Source organism: Rhododendron vialii, chromosome 9a (assembly GCF_030253575.1).
Source record: "Rhododendron vialii isolate Sample 1 chromosome 9a, ASM3025357v1".
Classification (NCBI taxonomy): domain Eukaryota; kingdom Viridiplantae; phylum Streptophyta; class Magnoliopsida; order Ericales; family Ericaceae; genus Rhododendron; species Rhododendron vialii.
In genome coordinates, this window is record NC_080565.1 from 23,290,988 (window position 1) to 23,315,309 (window position 24,322).

The 24,322-nt window shown below is 39.1% G+C and overlaps 2 protein-coding genes across 3 annotated transcripts; one reads left to right on the forward strand and one right to left on the reverse strand.

Annotated features, from left to right (window-relative positions):
* Positions 1–364: 364 nt before the first annotated feature.
* Positions 365–3,330, forward strand: LOC131300815 (protein BASIC PENTACYSTEINE2-like). Of its 2 annotated transcripts, none has more exons than XM_058326813.1 (2): positions 365–510; positions 2,166–3,330. In XM_058326813.1, exon 2 carries the CDS (start codon positions 2,171–2,173, stop codon positions 3,026–3,028), a length of 858 nt encoding a protein of 285 aa, XP_058182796.1. In that variant the 5' UTR covers positions 365–510; positions 2,166–2,170; the 3' UTR covers positions 3,029–3,330. The 2 variants fall into 2 exon arrangements, with proteins under 2 accessions (XP_058182796.1, XP_058182797.1); XM_058326814.1 differs by having other exon boundaries at positions 371–510; positions 1,872–3,330.
* A 12,852-nt stretch (positions 3,331–16,182) lies between these two features.
* On the reverse strand, positions 16,183–23,961 carry LOC131299715 (uncharacterized). Its single transcript, XM_058325294.1, has 6 exons — positions 23,882–23,961; positions 17,723–19,140; positions 17,514–17,578; positions 17,175–17,417; positions 16,370–16,997; positions 16,183–16,232 (listed from the first exon to the last, which is right to left on the reverse strand). The coding sequence occupies exons 1-6, from the start codon at positions 23,959–23,961 to the stop codon at positions 16,183–16,185; spliced, it is 2,484 nt and encodes an 827-aa protein (XP_058181277.1).
* Positions 23,962–24,322: the final 361 nt, after the last annotated feature.

Below are 24,322 nucleotides of genomic sequence, written 5' to 3' on the forward strand. Positions count from 1 at the left end.
ACGGTATAATTAAAATTCAAATACATAAGTTTGACCATTATTTTAAAGAAAAAAATTACTGTAATTGTTTTGTTGGATTAGCATGAACTTCCTGTAGTTCAGACTAATGGGAGTCTTTGCACTTTAATGGTGATGCTGGGTTAGGACAAAATAATTCCCCATTGTTAACGACATACTATATTTGAAGAGAAAGGGCATCCATGTCATTTAACAATCAAAATTAACAACGTTAGGGCTCAACTTAACAAAAGGGAGGAAATGTACATTGTTAGCAAAAGCAAGGGAGGGCAGTGATATTTCAAAAACCTCAAAGGAGGTTCTTGATTTTGTCAGAAACCTCAAGGGAGGTCAGTGAAATTTGCCCAAACATTTTACAAGTCCTTTTTCTCTCTTTCCGTCTCTCTCTCTGGTTTTCTCTCTCCTCTCTCTTGCCCTCTTCTCTCACCTAGGTTTCTCTCTCCTCTCTCCTCTCTCCTCTCTCTCAACCCAGGGAGCTTTGTTTACCAACAAGTAAGTTCTCTCTTTCACTCTGTCTCTGTCCATCTCTTTCCTCTCTCTCCTTCTCTCTCTCTCTCTAAAGTTACAATTTTTCTCTCTGTTAAATCCCTCTCCCCTACCCCCTACCATTAAATTTCCGATCCAAGATTAAATCTTTAATCCGAATTTGTTTATATTTTGCTCTTTTTACATCGGATCTGGATTGTCCTGATAATTTTGGATCTATTCTATTTGTGACTCTTATGAACCCATTTCTGGCTATTGATCTGTTTGTCCCTTTATGGATCGCGTCGCATTGTATTTTAAAATTTCAGTTTCAATTCGTAGTTTCTGGGTCTCACCCGGATCTATTTGTGTTTTTTCATGGGTGGAAAATGCAATTAATGGATCTATGGAAATGGGCATATTTTGTTTGATGATGTTTAATCTGACCCCTCTGTAGCTTCTTGTCCTCACCTTTGATTTTCTACATTTGAATCTTGTTCAAGGCTGTTTAATGTGTTCCAAGTTTGGTTTTTTCCCCTTATTATATTTGCAATAAACCTTATCTAACATAGCCAAGGAGTTGGGAATTGAACCCACGATGAGAATCTAATCTGGACCTAATCCTGGTTATTTTTTCCCCGAAATTTGTTTTTTACATTGTTTATTTTGCAAGTATTTGATAGGGATTACTGGATAAATATAATGTAGAGATTTGTGCCGCATCAAACACCAAGTAACAATGGCCTAGATGGAACCTAATAAGTGGATTTTCCGATTCATTTCTAGTGTCCATGCTAAGGTTCTTTATGAGACAGGTCATTATCTCACAATAAGTCACCTTTAATTCAAAAAAATAAGTATTTATTTGAAAAATAAGTAGTTATTTAGGTTAGCTGAACGGGGCCTAATAAGTTATTAAGATCCTGCCAGGTACAGAACTGTAATGGAGAGGTCCATTACACACTCTGTATGTTTCACATCAAATGGTGATTGAGGATTACAATCCCTCGCCGGCTCGCCCTTATGGAACTGTAAGGGAGAGGCACATCACACACCCTGTATGTTGCCACGTCAAATGGTAATAAGGGACTACTATCCTCGCCCTTTCGGAACTGTAAGGGCTCGCTCATCGCACACTGGCACACTGTATTTTGCCACATCAAATCGTGAGAAGAATGATGGCCCAAATGAAACCGCATGCACTTGTCCTACTGTGGAAGTTTCACCAATATATATTTTTCTATTACTGTTTTGATCTTCTTATGGTTACCTTTGCTTGTTTGTTTTGAATCCCCGTGCCATGTGTCTGTTTTGACATTTTTGTTTATCACTGTGTGTCTGTTGGTTATCATCCGTGATATTTCTGAAATTTGTAGCACCATTATCAGGTCTGCAATGCCGCTTTTTTGGAAATTACATATACTAAGGACGTGATCCGTGTGGTTTCTTTATTGCTAAATGTGTGGTCTTTCAGGATTTTATTGCACTATTGTCAGGACTGCAATCCCATGTGGGGTGAAATAGAAATATACCAAGAATTTTATCTATGTACTTCTTTGTTGAGGCCAAATTTGTGCTATTACTGGATTTTTTAGCATTATTATTCGCACTGGTGTGCCCTTTTGAGGAAAATACAATCGTAGTAAAGATTTGATATGTGTGGTTTTATGGCCCATTTCTAGTTTTGATGGACGACGACGGAGGATTGAATATGCGGAACTGGGGCTATTATGAGCCTTCGTCCCTCAAAGGGCATCTTGGTCTGCAGCTCATGTCGCCTATGGCAGAGCGAGACACAAAGCCTTTCTTATCTGGGCGTGATCATCATGCTGCGTTATTAAACTCCAATAGAGCATTCCACCCTCGCGATTGTGTGGTTTCTGAGCCGGCTTTGCACATGGATTACATGAGGGGCAGTTGGATAAACCAGCGAGACAGATATCTGAATATGTTACCAGGAAATCCTAATTTTGGAATGATGCCCAATCCGGAACCTTCCTCAAGTCATCCCATGCATATTTTACAGCCTCCTGATTCGCCAGAGGATCCAAGGGTGGGCATTGAAGATCAAGGGATCACAAAGGAAGCTGGCTCTTCGAAAAAGAGGAAAAGTGGAAACACCCCAAAAACCCCTAAACCAAAGAGGAAGAAAGGGCCCTCTGTGCCTAAAGAGAATGGAAATTCTTCACTTAAACGAGTGAAAGCACCTCAGAAGAGCATGGATGTTGTCATAAATGGAATCGATATGGACATTTCAGGTATACCCATACCCGTTTGCTCATGTACAGGGACCCGTCAACAGTGTTACCGATGGGGATGTGGCGGTTGGCAATCGGCTTGTTGTACTACAACTATATCCATTTACCCCTTGCCAATGAGCACAAAAAGACGTGGAGCAAGGATAGCTGGAAGGAAGATGAGTCTTGGTGCATTCAAGAAGGTTTTGGAGAAACTTGCGGCAGAAGGCTACAATTTCTCCAACCCGATTGATCTGAGGACTCACTGGGCAAAACATGGTACCAACAAGTTTGTGACAATCAGGTAGATTTTCGGTTGTTGGTTATCTTGATTGGACCCCACATGGCATCTGGTCTGTTTCACATGTGTAAATTTATGTGGCCTGTTGCGGAGGTTTATCTGGTACTTTGTAGTCACGATACGTGTTTTCAACCTTTTGACATCTTGGATGCTCCAAGATTGTTGCTTAATTTTTTCCTGTTTGTGTTCAAAGGCTACTAATTTTTGGGCCTTAAGATGTAGGATCGTTCATGGGTTTTTATTTGTTGAACCATTTGGAGATAATATCCTTTCATCTTTAATCTATGCTAACTAGAATTCGTAACTCAATGCTGCTTTTTCTACGTTTCTATCCTCAATGATATGCCAGCATATTTTTGATGGCTTGTTATTGTTTTTGTTATTCGGGAAATAAGTATCTTAACTTATTTGGGACTATTTCATGCATATGGCATATGAATGTAAATGCTTTTGTGTTTCACTTATGTGTACCTGGATCTCATCCTGGATCTGCATCAAAGACTTATATGCTATAATAACATTGCCTATTCAAAGGTATTGGAGGTATTGGTTTATTAAATGTTACTTGGAAAAGTTAATATGATTTTCTTACGAAGGAGCTAGCTGGATATATCTTTCCAATTGAGTCCAGAAACATTTGGGGTGTTCGATGTGGTGCTGAGAGACGGCGGAACATATGAGCAACGCATATTTTCTGGTTGTGTAGTCAAAATAGTATGACGTGGGGTTCGTACATGTGATGAATTCATCCAAAGTTAGTGTTAGCATTTTGAGGATTTCTTGAGAATTGACCCGATAGATTAGAAGCTATGCCGCCTTGCAGATATTTTGCATTTCCAGGCTTTGGGCAACTTGTGAAGTAAACAGGATATTGAGTGTGTAGGCAACATTTTACCACAGTTACAAATCTGCATGTTACTATGCATGTGTTGATTTTTTCCTTATATTTCCGGAATTTGTTCACATGTTTTATTCCCATTACTGGCATGATTGGCTTTTTTAGGTCTTGGTTACTCCTGGCTGAAGTTTCTGTGTATCCTGACTGACAAGTTGGTAGTAAGTTAATGGTAGCTGGTCTGTCTAGTGTGTTGTGAGATTTACTGTTGCTTCCATTTAAAAGTGAAAATATTTAAGGATCTTTAACTTACGGAGTCGGAGAATCTATGGCATACGGTTGTGGGAAGACGTATTAACAACGAAAATGATAGTAGATAAGTGCATACCAGTTACAAATATCGAATAGTTGTTGCAAATCACTACATGTTGATGTAAATTGGAAAACGGGAGCTTCTTGTTTGAACGAACTGTATGAGAACACCACTCCCTTGTGGAATATGCAACTTATCAGAAATAACTTCTTTAGAAATTCGCTCCAATAGTACTTGATGTGGAAAACCATTGAATTTTTCTGTTCTCTTCATTTACTAGTAGACCTAGTCTAGTTAGTGCAAGTGATATGATCAATCTTAATCTTCAGGGTCGGGCTAATAGTTTTACATTCTGAATTCTCGGCCTTGACTGAGTCGCCCGTACCTGAGCTAGATAAAAATTCCTTGTGTTGACTGAGAAAAACAAGTTCCAGAGGCATCGTCCATTCATATCAATTTGCGTTTTTCTGCACCATATTTTGATCTGCCTTTTCTTATCTAGGAGTAGAAGCTCTGGGCGTGTTTGATAACAGATTTCGTTTTGGGGGATAATAAGGTGGGATTAATATTGAGATATATTTTGATCTGCCTTTTCTTATCTAGGAGTAGAAGCTCTGGGCGTGTTTGATAACAGATTTCGTTTTGGGGGATAATAAGGTGTGATTAATATTGAGATTGGTAATGAGGCGAGACTATTAATGAGGAGATGAATCTTTTATTCATGTTTGTTTATGTAAATTGCTATCCCCCCCCCCCCCCCCCCCCCCACACACACACACACACACACACACACACACCCCACCCCCGGCCCCACCTCCCTTTCCCAGATTACCCCTCTCTCCCTCTCTCCCTCCCTCTCCCCCTTTGCTTTCTTTCTTTCTTTACCGTTTGTTCTTTTCTTTTCTTTTTTCCTTCTATTTCCAGTTTGGTTTTTTTTTTTTTCCTTTTATTTCTTTTTCATTCTTTTCAGTTTGAATTTTTTTTTCTCTTTAATAATAGGTTCAAGTCTAATTCTAGACTTTGTAAAGTAATTAAGAGAAAAAAAAAGTGTTTCAATTGATTATGTTTATCCGATTGTTTTATTTTTCTTTTTTTGTCCTTTATAGATTAAAAAATATAGTTACGAAAATAAGTGTTTCAATTTTCAATCCGTTTGAACCAATGCAAAGATGTTATTTTTCTGATCATTTCATTCTAAATGGTCGTAATAAATTTTTTACTCCAAGGCCTTTCAATGAACACCTTAAGAGAGTCGTTAAACTAAATAATGAGTCTTAGGGTGCTCGTTGAAAGGCCGTAAAACAAAAAATTCATAAGATTACAATTAGTGTTCGGGAACTAATTACGAAATGTATTTTGCAAACGACATGCTAATCCAGAATACAAATGTTATATTTAGGATTACTTTTTTTTAACTATAGTACAATTTAATTAATTTGTTAACCATTATTTAGCATAGATCCTCTTAACTGATTCAGTAGTATGTTGTTTCAAATCACGTTTCTACTCCATATGATTGCAAATAGCTGGTTTCTATATTTTTTTTAAAACTAAAACGGAAACGTTTTAGGGGCTTCGTAGGGGCTACTGTGCCAATGGGGACAGCAGAGCCCTCGGGCCCCCCTACTTTTTAATTTTTTATTTATTTAATTACTTATATCTTATTTATTTAATTTCTATAAATACACCATTTGTATATTTAAAAATATAATTCAAGAATTAAGTGCTTTAATTTTCAATTCAGTTAAATCAGAGCAAAGATCGTTTTTTTATTATTATTTTATTTTAAATGGTTATAATGAATTTTTTGGTTTAAGGCCTTTCAACAAACACCCTAAGACTCATTATTTAGTTTCAAGACTCTCTTAGGGTGTCCATTGAAAGGCCTTGAAGCCAAAAATTTATTACGTCCATTTAGGATGAAATGATCAGAAAAATAACATCTTTACACTGGTTCAAACGGATTGAAAATTGAAACACTTATTTTCGTAACTATATTTTTTAATCTATAAAGGACAAAAAAAGAAAAATAAAACAGTCAGATAAACATAATCAATTGAAACACTTTTTTTTCTCTCAATTACTTTACAAAGTCTAGAATTAGACTTGAACCTATTATTAAAGAGAAAAAAAGATTCAAACTGGAAAGAAAGAAAAGGAAATAAAATGAAAAAAAAAAAACCAAACCGGAAATAAAAGGAAAAAGAAAAGAAAAGAACAAACTGTAAAGAAAGAAAGAAAGAAAAGGGAGAGAGAGAGAGAGGGGGGGTAATCTGGGAAAGGGAGGTGGGGCCGGGGGTGTGTGTTCGGGAGGGAATAGCAGGTCTCTTTGTTTAAAGAAAAGAAAAAAATAAACTGTAAAGAAAGAAAGAAAGAAAGAAAGAAGAGGGAGGGGGGGGGGGGGAGGGATTATTAGCAGGTCTCTTTGTTTATAGAATTAGATTGTAGGATTGTGAATAATATGTTTGTTTTGGATATGATAGGATTGTGAATAAAATTGGCTTTCCAACCTTAATCCCATGGGATAGGATTGTGCAATCCTGTGGATTTGTGGGATTCGTAATCTCTTGGTATTGCCTTTCTTTAGAGCATCAGCAGTAGAATAAGCAAATGTGAATAATCAAAACATGTCACATCAGATTTTGACTATCAATTTAGAGGTTGCAAAAGTTAGCAATGTCAAATCCCACATTGGTTATTTTTTGCCCATAATCAAAACCAATAGGCTCTCCAAACTTTTTTCATTCATTTCACGCATATTTTTTGAAAAAACGGTTTTTGAAGGGAAAAAAAAATTTTTATGTTAGAAATAGTTACAAAAAAAAAGTTCTTCAAAACAAAAAACACATTTTGTTCACTTAAAAACTGCAAATACAATTTTGAGAAATTTTGAAAGAATTATATTTACACAAATAGTTTTGAAATTTTATAAACTATAAATACAGTTTATTAAAAACAGATTTTGTGTAAAAAACAATTTTCTATAAAATCTTTGTTTATAGAATTAGATTGTAGGATTGTGAATAATATGCTTGTTTTGGATATGATATGATTGTGAATAAAATTGGCTTTCCAACCTTAATCCCATGGGATAGGATTGTGCAATTCTGTGGATTTGTGGGATTCGTAATCTCTTGGTATTGCCAATCTTAAGAGCATCAGCAGTAGAATAAGCAAATGTGAATAATCAAAACACGCCATATCAGATTTTGACTATCCATTTAGAGGTTGCTAAAGTTAGCAATGTCAAATCCCACATTGGTTATTTTTTGCCTATAATCAAAACCAATAGGCTCTCCAAACTTTTTTCCTTCATTTCATGCATATTTTTTGAAAAAACGGTTTTTGAATGGGGAAAAAAAAAATTTCTGTTAGAAACAGTTAAAAAAAAAAGTTCTTCAAAACAAAAAACACATTTTGTTCACTTAAAAACTGCAAATACAATTTTGAGAAATTTTGAAAGAATTATATTTACACAAATAGTTTTGAAATTTTATAAACTATAAATACAGTTTATTAAAAACAGATTTTGTGTAAAAAATAATTTTCTATCAAAGAGTTTTGAAATTTCAAAAACAGATTTTTTAAAAACACACTTTATTTACTTATAGCTATTTAAATTTTTTGAAAAAATTGTTTTTTGTAAAAAAAAAGGTTTCTGAAAAAAAACAGAAAAAAAATCTAAAAGTTACAGTTTTTTAAAATTATTTTTTGAAAACATTGTTGAGAGAGAGAGAGAGAGAGAGAGAGAGAGAGAGAGAGAGAGAGAGAGAGAGAGAGAGAGAGAGAGAGAATGGAAGAGAGAAGGTTTTTATGTAATGTTGGTGTACTTGATTGAGAGATAAAATTTGGTTATTGACAAAAATATTGCTAGCTTTGATTATTGAAGAGTCAAAATTTGATGAGTTGTTAAAATATTGTTAGGTTTGGTTATTCTAATATGAGCACTTTTTTTATCTAACATTGTTAACTTTAACAATTTTTTATTTTGTTTATTTCACTGTAGATGCTCTTAGGTTGTTGCCAACACCAAACAAGAATTTAAAAGCCTCCATAGGACTCACAATCCTATCCCAAGCTCAAATCTTGCTATCAAACAGGGCCTACGCTAGTCACCTCAGGTATAGATGGGCATTCAGGTTCTAATGATAGTTTCTGCTGATTGGGGATTGCATGTGTTTCCATTCTAGATGGCTAATTTAATCAAGCCAAGAAATTACTTTTATTTTCTTGGTTTTCTACAAAGCCCCTAAACAATCACGTTTAGTTGTTTACCTCCCAATCAAACTCGAGTGCACAACAAATGTAGGGGCGTTTCTGCTAATCAAAAAGTTATATACTACAATTTTTTTGTTTTGTCATTATTCCAATTTTTTTTTTGCATTTTTTATTTTTGCGCCAACTTTTTATGTATTATTGGTTTGTATCGACGAGAAGAATCAAAAAAGTAAAAAATTACGACTTCTACACAAGTATTTTTGCAAATATTCAAGAAAAAACTCAAAAGGTTTTGACTTTTTCAATTTTTGGTTGAGAGCTGTTAATCCCCCCCCGGTGTCAGGGGGGGTCTGACATCGGGCCTATCATTTTTCCGTTTTACCCATCATGCTCTCTCTCTCTCTCTCTCTCTCTCTCTCTCTCTCTCTCTCTCTCTCTCCCCGCTTTCTCTCTCTCTTATTTTTTTGTTTTATAAAATTTTAAATGCTAAAAACATTTTTTTCATGTATTTTTTTAATAAATTATATATTTTTGAAATCTACTCAACGAAACCGATCAAACGAGCCTAATATTGATGGTGAAATAACGTAAAACGGAAAAATTATATTTTTGTAGTAGCTTAAACTGTGTAAAGAGGTTGAAAAATTAATTGTTCCAAATTTCAATCCGTTTGAACCGGTGAAAAGATTTTAGTTTTCTGATCATTTTATCCTAAATGGTCATAATTAACTTTTGACTATGGGGCTCTCGTTGATTAACCCTAAGAAAGTCGTAGAATCAAATATCTCTTAGGGTTAATCAACGAGAGCCCTAGAGTCAAAATGTAATTATGACCATTTAAAATAAAATGATCAGAAAAATAAAAAAATTTCACCGATTCAAACGGATTCAACTTTGGAACACTTAATTTTTTAACCTTATTTTTTAGTATATAAACTATCTAAAGAGGTTGAAATCACGTATTTTTTTAAATAAATTTTATATATTTGAAATCCACTCAACGAAACCTATCAAACAAGTCTAATATTGAATATGAAATAATGTATTTAAATTAAATGATTTTTTTTTAGACTCAATATATTATCTCTTTGTTTTTATTTTTTTGTCCATTTTTTTTAAACTTCTATATTTGAGCTTTCAAGTAAATTATGTATGTTGAATTCACTTAAATTTACTTTATATTTCTCTGAATAGTTAATAATGCTAACTGAAATCAAATTTTATTTAATTATAATTGAGTATATAGAACCAATACATGAACATAAATAAATACACAAATTTAGTCAACATTTCCGCCAAATTGTGGTCGTTGTCCCGGCATATCTATCTGCATTATTTCATACCACAATTGGAGGCATGCTTCATAAGAATGAGCCCATCCTTGTGCTTCATCTGATGCATTTGGCCTCCACCATATGATGATGAGTCGTACAGGGTAATGACGGTATAGGAAAACTTGCACGAAGTGATTGCCATTAACACAACCAATAGCTATATGTGTGCATGCTGCGAATGGAACTGGATGAGAGCTTAACGGCAAGTGAGTGAGACAACTTGAAGCAATCATATCGAATGTATGCAATACAACGTTGTACTTTGATGCGATGACAAGTCCCAATGGTATGGAATCCATCCAGTGATCCTCTGGCGTCGATGGTTGGAAGAAACGAAGTCTTTGTAGCACGCGGGATACATAATTACGTTCTGGATAAAGCTGTTCGTACAAGACCCAATTTTATTCAATCTCTTGGATAAGGTCCTGTCGTACTGGAGCCAATTCATCTTCAGAACCATAGACTTGCGCGGCTATCGCCATGAAGCCACAATGATCGTCGGGTCGAACGTCAACACAGTGGGAAATATAACACTGATAATGCTGAGAAAAGTTTTGAACGAGGTGATCCCTCCCATTGCTCCTTCGTGATGTTGGAATACATGAGGCCTGAGATTTTAAAGTGGATACTGTGAAGGAAGGTATGCGACCTCTATTCTGCTCATCTCTATCTGTAGGTCGACCCCTGTGTTCTGTGTTGTATGCTTGGGGTCGAACTGTGCAACAAGATGGATCGCCATATCGAGAAACCTATTCATTAGAGATTCTCGATTATCGGAATCCATTTCATTTAATCTTTCAATAAGCTAAGTTGCCCTGTCGGATTGTGCTCCCTCATCAGTATGCCTTTAGGTGTGCATGGACAACATACTCCAGTGAGGGTGGATAGAGCTTAGCAAAATTGGTCTGTCCACTGAACGATAAAGTGCAATATCGTGAAAGCATTGCAATCCATGTGTCATTTTGATCTTACAAAAGCAAAGGCTGACTTTGTTATCAGTGCGTTGTGCCTGCTTATGGATCAAGTTCATTGCCTGTAATGAAATGCGATCTCTGATTTCACTATAAATGCCTTCATGTAGATGTATGTATCGTGAAATATTGAGAGATTTCTGGAACGACCCTTGAATATTCCCGACTGACTGGACAACATCTTTTCTATTTTCTGAAAAGATATTTGAAGCGAGGACATGGTATCTCCTAAGTATTGTTTGAGCCTCGCATACGCAGACTCCGCCTTGTAATTTAATAATACTCTGTGTTAAATAGAAAAGTTACATAAAATATTCTTTAGTGCAGGACAGTAAATATACAATGACTATAGGAAAGTTACCATTGGCTTGAATTGCTCCCGAGGTGCATAAACTGATTTATATATGCTGCAACAAATCGCTCTTTGTAAAGACCTAACCACGTATCCCAAATGTATTGTATGGCATTGGAGTATTGCTCAAACTCTGCGCACATGGCATTCCACCTCTGTTGCAAAGACATTGGTGTCAATGAATGAATAAGCGACTACCATGAATCGGAAAACTCGTCCCACCTCGTACTAAGCATAGGGCTGCACTTCTTCATTACACACTAGTTTATGTGCCAAATACAAAGGATGTGATGTGCGAAGGGGAAATATATTCCAATGGCGCCAAAAAGTGCCAAATCCCTATCTGAAATAACCACCAATGGCAACGATGTCCCTTTTTCAACCATCTATCTGTTTAAGGTATCCAACGCCCATATCAGTCGCTTTTTCGTCTCATTATTCAAATATGCAAACATAAGAGGGTAAGTTTTTATTGTGGATGTGATACCCACAACTTTCAAGAGTGGTATCCGATACTCATTACTCTTGTACATCGTATCAATAATCAATACGGACGAAAAATTGACAGATAGCTCTAGGCTTTTAGGATGAACCCAAAGAATATCTGTGATTTTGTTGGTGTGTTCATTTTTAAGATAGTCATAAATGTATTTTTTTTCGTTTAATTCTTTCAAGATGTACCCAATAGGAGATAGACCCCCCAGTTGCTCTTTCTTATACAGTGCCTTCATATTGTAAATACTCTTGATTCCTGTACTAATTGACGGGTTTTGTTGTCTCATGAAACTAAGAATTTCTTGAGGCGCGATACTGCTAGACATATCACGAACTAATTGCTGCTCGATTGGGGTCAGCCTTGATGGGTACTCATGTCCCTCAAAACTTTCAGCTGGTTCATGGTTATGAAAACCTTTAATAACCTTCAAACTCCACATGACACCGTCTGGAGGTTGTGGTACACCTCGCAGCTTAAACGGGCAATCACATTTTTTAGTTCTAGTATTCCTTTGCATTGAATGCCATTCCTGTGGTGATTTGTACAATCCTCCCCTTTCACAAATAAGAATGCACTCCGGCATCTTGTTGCCCTTTATACTAGTAGATTTACTTATGACAATCACAAAACCATTTTCCTTACCAACTCTCCGCGCCCAATCTACCATGACAGCTCTAGTTTCAAATATCTATAACAAAAAAAATGAATACGTATAAGCACAATGTAATATCTCGTATATTAGAAAAATTGATTCTTGCATATGAGTGAGGATGTGTGCACGTGGGAAGCTAATATGCTTGAAACATGACAAAATAAGTAACAAATGTAACACCCATAAAACACATTCTATTAATTGAGGAATTAAATTACTTAAATTGTTTTTTTCTCATTTCTCGTGTCTCGTACACATGCTTCTTTTTCTCGCGAACACATTATTCTTTCTGTCACACCTTCGATTTTTTTAACATAATTATAAATGATTTCCATAATTAAAATCTTGCCATAATCTGTACGATAACCAAAATGAAGTAGCATTCCCAAAATATTACATCTTTGACTCCGAGGCCCAAATTAACGCAAGTACTGAATATTCAAGAGTTAAAGGTTACAATATTCCATAGTCAAAAGATTTACTATAAAGTTACAAATACATCTTCAAAAGAGATTTACAAAGATGCCTAAGTAACTTCTCAATTGATAGCTTTCAAAATAATGGTCACATCCAAGCATTCCAAGCATGCTCGCTATTGTCCTGTGTTAGTACCTGAAAATGATAATAGGCTTGAGCTACACTAGCCCAGTAGGAAATTCTACGCTAACATTATATGCAAGAGAAATGCAAGGATGATCACAAGGAAGAACGAGATACAGACCACACAATAGGCAATAACCAAGGCTTAACAATCCAACAAACTCGGTATGAAATTTGGTATACACCTCAATCTTTAACCGTTTCACTCTCCATGTGTCCAATATCGCTTCACGTTAAGTGTCATGAGTTGAAGCTCCTACCGGGCTAATTATGGGACCCCGATATCCCCTGCCAAGCGCCCACCGAGAAGGTTAGGCCTTGAGTGATCATTATGAGCATAAGCTCCTGCCAGGCTAATTATGGGACCCTGATATCCCCTGCCAGGCACCCACCCGTCGATGGGCCCCAAATGTTCTCGTTGTGTCGATAAGTGTCCAAGAATCTCTTACTCACATAACGTGTCATTTCAATTTAATCAAAGTCCATATGGAAATCAACGTCCAATTATACCAAACAAGGGGCGAGGGTTGCAAAGATACTCAACGAACTCAACGAATATGATCGATAGTGTTATGGAGTGATTTGGTGACGTTTGGAACAAGTTAGAAGCGATCGGGGGTCAAGACAATGGAGTCGGAACAAGAAACAAAACTTAGCCTTAAGGCATTGAAGTATAGATACTATGAATTTTAGTATCTATACAGCAGGCCTTAAAAACTTCCAGAGACCGATTGTCGATACGACAGTAACCTAAGTCGTTCCAGAGATTCCTGTATCGATACTGAGAAGAGCAGTATCGATACAAATGGGTGTTCGAGCAGATTTTCTGCACATTTCAAGAAATCCAACCACAACAACAACAACAACAACAACAACAACAATAGACACGATTTCAAGCAAGGAGAGCACTTCTATTACATATATTGAGAGGTAGAATCCCTACCTCGAGGCCGAAGAACGAAACCCACAAGAATTTCAAGCCCTAGCTTTCGAAAATCGAAACCGAGAGCGATACGACTCCACCGAGCTCCAACCGGCGAAATACGAAGCACAATACGCGTAGAAGATGAATGTTTGAAGGTTGTGTTGAGTGGGTTTTGGGTTATTGGAGTGAAATTTAGTGAGAGGGCAAGAGAGAGGGAAAGAGCCGAGAGAGAGCTGGGAGAGAGATGAAAAAAAAAAGTGAAAAGGGAAAAAAAATTTCCCCATATACACAGCACACACATGCACAAATTACACTAGCACCCATAACTTTCAACTCCTTACACTTTGACCCCCAACTACAATATTCTTATTAATCCATCACTTTTCCATTTATAAAACAATAAAATTATAAAATGAATTTACGGGTCTCTACATTCTACTCTCCTTAAAGAAATTTCGTCCTCGAAATTTTTCCATGCCAAGGTTAGCTAACATATACATCATATATGCATGCAACAATCATAGCCATTAATCTTATGCAACAAGTCAATTATCAAGACACGTAAATCTTAAACACTAACATTGGTTCATTCCGAAAATAGGTGCGGATACTTTTCTCTAACTTCGTCCTCCCTTTCCCATGTCGACTCTTCTCTACCCTGATTGCTCCACAAGACTCGCACTAACGGTATCGTCTTACCCCTTAGTACTTGGTCGCGCAAATCTAGGATACGCATCGGTTCCTCTCCATAAGACACGTCGGCCTCCAACTCAAGTTCGGACCATTCTAACACGTGCGACGGATCCGGTTCATATTTCCTCAACATAGACACGTGAAACACGTCATGTACACCCGATAGCTTCGGTGGCAACGCCAAACGATACGCGACCTCCCCAATCTTCTCAATGATATCAAACGGCCCAATATAACGTGGCGAAAGCTTCCCTTTCTTTCCAAAACGCGACAAACCCCTACGAGGCGATACTTTAAGGAATACGTGGTCCCCTTCTTCAAATGACAATGGGCGACGATGATGATCAGCATAGTTCTTTTGTCTACTTTGAGCGGTCAACAATCTTTGGCGGATCACCTTGACTTGTTCGGTTGTTCTTTCTTGTGCTTTCTTAAGGCGTTGGCGAATAGCTTTCATACTCTCGGAGGTCTCCTTGATCATATCCGGCCCCACTAACGTAGCCTCACCTAATTCGGTCCAACACACAGGCGATCGACATGGTCTCCCATACAAAGCCTCATAAGGTGCCATCTCGATACTAGATTGATAGCTATTATTGTACGCGAATTCGACTAACGGTAAGTGATCCTCCCAACTACCCCGAAAATCCAAGACACAAGCCCGAAGCATGTCTTCCAAAATCTGAATCGTTCTCTCGGATTGCCCATCGGTTTGAGGATGATACGCAGTACTAAACAAAAGGTTGGTGCCCAAAGCGGCTTGCAAGCTTTGCCAAAAACGCGCGGTAAATCTCGGATCTCGATCGGACACAATAGATACGGGAATCCCATGAAGTCGGATAATCTCCCGAATATACAAACGGCTAAGTGCATCCACGGAATCGGTAACCTGAATAGGTAAGAAGTGTGCTGTTTTCGTCAAACGGTCCACGATTACCCAAATAGCGTCATGCCCCCTTGGCGACCTCGGTAAACCCGTAACGAAATCCATCGTCACGTTCTCTCACTTCCACTCGGCCACAGGCAATGGTTGTAACTCTCCTGTGGGTCGTTGATGTTCGGCTTTCACTTGTTGACACATAAGACACCTGGATACGAAAATCACAACGTCCCTCTTCATTCCGGACCACCAAAATTGCCTACGCAAGTCATGATACATTTTCGTTCCCCCCGGATGGACGGCTAACGGTGAATGGTGAAACTCTCGCAAGATTTCTTCCCGACACGAAACGGGTACGAACAACTTTCCTTGATAGCGCAAGCTTTGATCGGCGTGTATCATCCACCCCTCTTGAGCTTTTCCACTAAGGAATTTAGCACGAAGTTCCTCCGCTTCTTCATCGTGTTGTTGTGCCTCAATTACTCGAGTCGATAAAGTTGATTGCACGGTCAAGTTGCATAACGTAACCCCTTCCCGAACTTCCTCGAAATGCGAAGCATAAAAGCCCAAATCGTTCATCATTTTCCACTCGTGGATAGCTAGACTCGCTAAGTGTATCGGTTTTCTACTCAACGCATCCGCCACGACGTTCGCTTTCCCCGGGTGATATTGCAATTTGAAATCGTAGTCCTCTAAATGCTCCATCCAACGGCGTTGTCGAAGGTTAAGTTCCTTTTGAGAAAAAAAATATTTCAAACTTTTGTGGTCGGAAAATACTTCAAATTTTTCACCGTACAAATAATGACGCCAACTTTTCAAAGCAAAAACGACGGCCGCAAGTTCTAGATCATGGGTAGGGTAGTTTCACTCGTGAGTTTTCAACTGTCGCGATCTATACGCCACTACTCGCCCTGCTTGCATCAACACGCACCCTAACCCTCCCTTAAACGCATCACAATATACAGAGTAGCCAACTCCACGTTCGGGCACAATCAGAACCGGTGCAGTCGTCAATCGCTTCTTCAATTCTTCAAAGGCCATCTCACATGCGTCACTCCAAACAAAACGAGTCCCCTTACGTGTTAATCTAGTCATTGGCGCTGCTAAACGAGAGAAATCAAGAACAAAACGGTGGTAGTACCCGGCCAAACCCAAAAAACTACGAATTTCGAACACGTTCTTCGGTCGTTGCCAATTCATAACAGACTCTATTTCTCCTGGATCGACGGACACGCCACCCTTCGAAACCACGTGACCCAAAAATTTGACTTCGGATAGCCAAAACTCACACTTACTAAGCTTGGCGTACAATTGGTGCTCCCTTAAGATTTCAAGAACAATGGTGAGATGCGATTGGTGTTCCTTCTCCGTTGGCGAATAGATAAGGATATCATCGACGAATACAACCACAAAACGATCAAGGTATGCACGAAAGATACGATTCATTAAGTCCATGAATGTAGCTGGAGCGTTCGTCAATCCGAAAGGCATAACAACAAATTCGTAATGGCCATAACGAGTGCGGAATGCGGTCTTAGGAATATCCTCTCTCCGAACCCTCAACTGGTGGTAACCGGACCTCAAATCAATTTTGGAAAAACAGGTCGCACCCCGAAGTTGATCAAACAAATCATCGATTCTAGGCATGGGATACTTATTCTTAATGGTGACTCGATTTAGCTTACGATAATCGATACACAAGCGAAGTGAACCATCCTTCTTTTGCGCAAAAAGAGCCGGTGCTCCCCACGGTGACGTACTCGGACGAATGAATCCTAAGTTCTCCAATTCCTGCAACTGAGTCTTCAACTCTCTCAATTCGGCTGGCGCGAAACGATACGGAGGTATAGAGATAGGAGCGGTACCGGGTAGTAAATCGATAACGAATTCAATCTCTCTTTCAGGAGGTAAACCAGGTAACTCTTCAGGAAAAACATCGGGAAATTCGCGAACTACTAAGGGTAACTCCCCACGTGTCGACAAATCTTCATCTAACGTCAAACTCGCCAACAAGGAATAAATTGACTCGCGCTCTTGAGACCCACATAGATACGGTTCCAACGGCTCCCGACGCTCCCCAAAGAATTGGAAACAAGGACCCTCAAGAGGACAAATACGAACTCGACGCTTGAAACAATCGATGGTAGCATGAAAGGTAGATAGCCAATCCATTCCCAAGATAAGATCAAACCCCGACATTCCCAAAACGATGCAGTCGAATACAAAACGATGGTCACAAATGACTAACTCGCAATCTCGACAAATACGATCAAGATGCATTCTACCCCCTAATGGTGTCTCAACAAACAAATGAGGACTAAGACTCTCCGTTTCCAATTCCAAGGCACACACAAATGATGCAGCAATGAATGAATGCGATGCTCCAGAATCAAAGAGTACTTTAGCAAAGGAGTTGAACAAAAGAAACGTACCCCTCACAACGGATGCTTCTGGAGCCTGAGAAACAGAAGGTGAAGCATTCGAGTTGATGTTGAAAACACGCCCTTGGGTACTCTGACCTTGTACAAAACCTCCCCTCTGACCAGAACCCTGAGTAGGCGCGGAAGAAGTCGCTCCCTTGTCACCCCCGGAACTCTGAACCGACGTAGTCTGGCGGAAGTGAGGTTGTTGCTGCCTCTGAGTGCCCCTAAACTGTTGGCCAACATTATACCCCGTTCCCGGCTGCTGCACGGAACCCGACTCACTTTGCACTATCGACCCCTGAGGACAATTCCTAGCGAGATGATCCATCTTCCCACAAACATAACAAGCCTTCTGGAGATGTGGACACTGAGCACGAACGTGTCCAGGTTGATTGCACTTGTAGCACACAGACGGAGGTCTAGACAAAGCTCCCCGTGTCCCTGAAGAAGAAGGCACCCTAAAGTTGGGTTGGTTAGATGGTTGCTGAGATGGTTCCCTCTGTCTCTTCCGTCCTTGACTCCCAAAGCTTCCTGACGATGAACTCACACTCACAACTTGTTGCCTCGGTTCCCAAACTCCCCTATTCCTCTGTGCTTCCTTTGGTATCTCAATACTTCTCGCACACTCAACAACCTCGGCGTATTTCGTCTTACGTTGCACCATTACCATTCTCCTCACAGTATTATGAAGCCCCTTCTCAAAGCGTCTACATTTCCTTTCCTCCGTTGCCACCAACTCTGGCGCAAATCCAGATAAAGACTGAAACTTTTGAGCGTATTCCGACACGGTCATACCCCCCTGCTCCAACTTCTCAAACTGATCTCTCAACTGCTCACGACTAGTCTCTGGAAAGTATTGTTCCTCAAATAATGTCTCAAACTCGGCCCACGTCAAATTTTCAACATCCGGTTCATTTACTTGAGCTACGGTCCTTGCCGCTCTCCTCGCATCCTTCCTAGATTCTAAGACAGATTCCCACCACTCATTGGCTTCCCCGGTAAGTTGAACAGCCACGATATTCACTCTTAAATCATCTTCGGTAATCTTAAGAGCATTGAAAAGTTTACGGATTTGTGCTAACCAATGATCGGCCACAAGAGGATCACTACTTGTCCCATCAAACGTCGGTGGATTCCTACGGCTAAATTCTCGCATTGCTGATAAGGCTCGGTTGTCTGCATTTTCTCTAGGAGCTTGGTTGAACAGATTTGCAGCTGTAAGTGCTGCGACAAGATCCCTAGCAAATTGAGTTTGATTGGGTGGTATTCCTGCACCCCTACCGGCCCCAGCCCCCGGATTCCTACCTGGGTTCTCCCCATGCTGACTAACCTCATCCTCCGGTGGCACCCCATGGCCACGACCACGGCCACGACCTCCCCGGTTTCTTGCCACACCCCACCTAACACACGATTTCGGAGGCATCTTACTACAAGATATAAGAAAGGAAAACTATTAATCACAACATCACAACTATGAGGTCTAAGTCCCCAAATTCCCAAAACAGGTTAATAACAACTCTACACCACTCTACGATATCGAAAATGCAATGCCACGTAATCATACGAATGTTAGTCACACAAGCATGCACAAGTCATGTAAAAAAAAATACAGAATTTTGAACCAATGAGACGAAACGTCTCCCCACGGTCGCTAGGTGTTCTAAACCTAACGCTCTGATACCAAGTTGTCACACCCTCGATTTTTTTAACATAATTATAAATGATTTTCATAATTAAAATCTTGCCATAATCTGTACGATAACCATAATGAAGTAGCGTTCCCAAAATATTACATCTTTGACTCCGAGGCCCAAATTAACGCAAGTACTGAATATTCAAGAGTTAAAGGTTACAATATTCCATAGTCAAAAGATTTACTATAAAGTTACAAATACATCTTCAAAAGAGATTTACAAAGATGCCTAAGTAACTTCTCAATTGATAGCTTTCAAAATAATGGTCACATCTAAGCATTCCAAGCATGCTCGCTATTGTCCTGTGTTAGTACCTGAAAATAATAATAGGCTTGAGCTACACTAGCCCAGTAGAAAATTCTACGCTAACATTATATGCAAGAGAAATGCAAGGATGATCACAAGGAAGAACGAGATACAGACCACACAATAGGCAATAACCAACGATTAACAATCCAACAAACTCGGTATGAAATTTGGTATACACCTCAATCTTTAACCGTTTCACTCTCCATGTGTCCAATATCGCTTCACATTAAGTGTCATGAGCCGAAGCTCCTGCCGGGCTAATTATGGGACCCCGATATCCCCTGCCAAGCGCCCACCGAGAAGGTTAGGCCTTGAGTGATCATTATGAGCATAAGCTCCTGCCAGGCTAATTATGGGACCCTGATATCCCCTGCCAGGCACCCACTCGTCGATGGGCCCCAAATGTTCTCATTGTGTCGATAAGTGTCCAAGAATCTCTTACTCACATAACGTGTCATTTCAATTTAATCAAAGTCCATATGGAAATCAACGTCCAATTATACCAAACAAGGGGCGAGGGTTGCAAAGATACTCAACGAACTCAACGAATATGATCGATAGTGTTATGGAGTGATTTGGTGACGTTTGGAACAAGTTAGAAGCGATCGGGGGTCAAGACAATGGAGTCGGAACAAGAAACAAAACTTGGCCTTAAGGCATTGAAGTATAGATACTATGAATTTCAGTATCTATACAACAGGCCTTACAAACTTCCAGAGACCGATTGTATCGATACTGATTAAATCAGTATCGATACGAAAGTAACCTAAGCTGTTCCAGAGATTCCTGTATCGATATTGAGAAGAGCAGTATCGATACAAATGGGTGTTCGAGCAGATTTTCTGCAGATTTCAAGAAATCCAACCACAACAACAACAACAACAACAACAACAATAGACACGATTTCAAGCAAGGAGAGCACTTCTATTACATATATTGAGAGGTAGAATCCCTACCTCGAGGCCGAAGAACGAAACCCACAAGAATTTCAAGCCCTAGCTTCCGAAAATCGAAACGGAGAGCGATACGACTCCACCGAGCTCCAACCGGCGAAATACGGACCACAATACGCGTAGAGGATGAATGTTTGAAGGTTGTGTTGAGTGGGTTTTGGGTTATTGGAGTGAAATTTGGTGAGAGGGCAAGAGAGAGGGAGAGAGCCGAGAGAGAGCTGGGAGAGAGATGAAAAAAAAAAGTGAAAAGGGAAAAAAAAATTCCCAGGCATATACACGGCACACACATGCACAAATTACACTAGCACCCATAACTTTCAACTCCTTACACTTTGACCCCCAACTACAATATTCTCATTAATCCATCACTTTTCCATTTATAAAACAATAAAATTATAAAATGAATTTACGGGTCTCTACACTTTCAAAGCTTACTAAAATCATGCGATGGTATTAAATCATATATTCATGCTTTTTGACTTTTAAATCAAGGTTCAATACGGCACATAAGATGAGAACAACATTACTTTCATTTTTACTGAAATAAACCTACTTTCAGTCTGTCTTGTTTTAGTAACGAAGTGATATTAAAATCTTTTAGTTCATACTTCCATGCAGTGGAAAAGATCAACAATACGCATATCCACTTAATATCGTTCTTTACAGTAGAGTTAACCATTTCGATTTCCTAGGTAACCTAATTCTAGTGTATATTCATTATCATGCAACTGACATTACAGTCAAATGTCCTTTTTAACATTTACCTACTCTAGTAAATCTAGCTAGCAAAGAACTTTTCTATCATTACTCTTTTTTTTTTGTCAATATACTTTTTTTTTTATCAAGGCATAAATAATCTTGAGTTCCAACTACGGAATTTGTGGGCAGCATGCCTTGAAAAAGGCTGATCGATGAGCGCGCTTTTTGGTAGACGAGCGCTCTATGCAGAGTCGCCACTTGGGTTTGAAGGTCCGATACCCAAGGAACCGAACTTGAAACGCTTCGTTGCGCTGTTTGATTTTTGAAAGAGGTGAAGGCACCAGTCCGTCATAACCATATCTGGGTTCGGGAACCAGGTTATGAGAGGGGAATAGTTTTAAGGCACCCCTCTCACCCAATCTGGAGATCGGTCTCTACTTAGGAATTTGTGAAAATATTTGCGATTCTGTTTGACTAATCAATTCTTTAGCCAATTTGGGGCGAGAACAGTTTAATGGGGATTAAAGCTGTAACATTTTGCAGGATGTGATCGATAGCATGGATGCGAAAGTAGTAAATAGGGTAAAGGCCAGGTTCTGTTGAATAGAACCAAACCCAGCACACACATCTGGATTTTACGCGCGCAAGAAAGACCTCGCATGCACTGACCAAAGCCACTGCATGAAGTTCACACTTGCGCGCGCGAGTCCACAACATGCGCGCGTGACTTTGCTTCACTCATAGTCTCTATTTTTTCCCTTTTTTGAGCTCTGGAAGGACTAGTGCACACCCAGAATAAACCAAACAGTCTAAGTAGTTATAATATACAGTTAAAAGGCTGAAAAAGCCCTACAATTTAACAAAACACCCCATAAATAATGTGGGGACAAAAATAGAGACCTAAGGCCAAGTTACCCATACAAGGCCAGCCACTGGTCAGAGATAGACTGGCGCGCGCGTATGGCACTCTGGCTCGCGAGCATTGCGCCCTGGCTCGCGCTGGTCTAAACCACTTAACCAGTGTTTGGTTTACATGTTTCTGGATTCTGGAATATATCCAGAATGATCCCAGGGGTACTCCATAGCAGCAGGTATGACTATTGAACTAAAGCTAACGGTTTTAACTAAGGAAAGTAATAAACTAGTTTTTTTAGCATGCTTAACAGTGATTTATATACAAGGAAAATCATAAATTAGCAAGACATCAATCCCCACGCAGATCAACGCGCGCAGCCACAGAGTGGCGCGCGCGAATATGGGACCGTCGCGTGTTGGTTCTTGCCTCTACGATTTTTGAAACCTTACCAGCTTTAGGGCCAGAAATGGTATTGATTACTAGCTTTGACCCTGCCGGTCCCCCTCAGGGATTAGAACAGAAAATAGTAGGTATGCTATACCTAGATTGAGTTTGAAAAAGTACTTGAGCTTTGAGGTTTGATTGAGGTGTTGAGAGGAGGAAGAACAAGCTATGCTCTTTAGATTAGGGTTTGTATGTCATCCAAAGTGTGTATTTTTTAACCTTTTGAAATTTTGGAACCCTTTGAATCTTCATTTTTCTTGAACCCTTTAAATGGATGAATATAGGGAGTGATGGAGGTAGATATGGTGCAAAGAGAGGAGCTCAGCCATTCCACGAGGCTGGCTGAGGGTTACTTGGTGGTTAAGCTTACCAACTCATAAAGGTGATAGGGACAAGTTTGGTCCGGCGCGTGTGGGTCAACGGTCAAGCTTTAACCATTGACCACACCTGGCAGGTTGACCAGCGAGCGCAAGTCATGGACTAGCGCGCGCTCGTCAAAGCATCTTGCGCGTGAGTCAACGGTCAAGCTTTGACTGTTGACCACACATGGCAGCTTGAACCATGCGCGCTGGTTCTCAACCAACGCGTACTAGTAAGGTTTTTGGCTTTTGAAGTGGCTTAGGATTAGGTTAGGTTCAAAGATTTTTTGAACACTCAAAACTCAAATACTCATCATTCCCAGGGTGTTCTTGATCCGTTTCATTATCGGAGAATCAAAAACCGGAAGTAAACTAATCTGGAAGCCCAGATTGGGGTGTCTACAGAATTATTAACTATTTAAGTCCTAAAGCATGTCCTCCAATGGCATCACGACAGTAAACAAGACATTTGATTCAAAAATAAATAATAATAATGCTTCTATGTTCCAGGGGATTTACATGCATAAAAAAAAAAATACTATACTTTGGTATTTTAACAAAAGTCATAATAGAGATATATTTTAAACGGTGCAAAAAAATTTTAAAAATTATTATATAGTTTTAAGTAAATATTTTTCAATCAACATGCACCACAAAACATTTAATAACAGTTAAAACAAATTCCTTGGATTTTTATTTTCTTTTTCCATTTCTATGACTTCATATGATACGTAGAGAAGATAGAATGAAGTGAAAGAGTTAAATTTTCTACGTTTTTTATTGTGCTACAAAAAGTGTACAACATTAACAAAAATAAGTAACAAATATGTATAATAACAACAATAATAATTAACCTGGTCAGTCGTAAATTCGACTGTGTAATCACGCCCAATGTAGGAGCTGCTCTCCCCACAAGGAACATCATTCGCAACATCGTTCCCAACTGACCAACTATCCGAAAATAAAAATTGTACTGATCCATAATGTTCTTTTATGAATTACGAAAATAAAATGAAAGTTGAGGAAAATTGTGAGGATGTGATTACTCAAAAATTGCTCTCAATCATCAGATTATGTAGCCAACTCAATGCTCTGCAAGTTGAGTTGATATGGTGCTCAACTCAATACTCTGCAAGTTTCTGCATCTCTAAATTTGCAGCTGTTTCGCAAGTTGATAAGGTCCAACCATAGGCAAATGATAAGGCGCTCATCTCTAAATTTTTTTCCTCTGCTAGATAATTGATTACTCCTAGGCAAGTGATGCTTAGTCATCAAGCCCCAATTCACCTATCTGC

Bases quoted from the DNA above. Each gene is read 5' to 3' on its own strand.
- LOC131300815 (XM_058326813.1), top strand. From the start codon at position 2,171: ATGGACGACGACGGAGGATTGAATATGCGGAACTGGGGCTATTATGAG.
- LOC131299715 (XM_058325294.1), bottom strand. From the start codon at position 23,961: ATGTTGCGAATGATGTTCCTTGTGGGGAGAGCAGCTCCTACATTGGGC. The intron at 17,579-17,722 runs GTACGTTTCTTT...AGACACCATTAG, and splicing joins AGAAGCATCCGTTGTGAGGG to GGGGTAGAATGCATCTTGAT. The intron at 16,998-17,174 runs GTTATCGATTTA...AAGGATGGTTCA, and splicing joins CTGAAAGAGAGATTGAATTC to CTTCGCTTGTGTATCGATTA.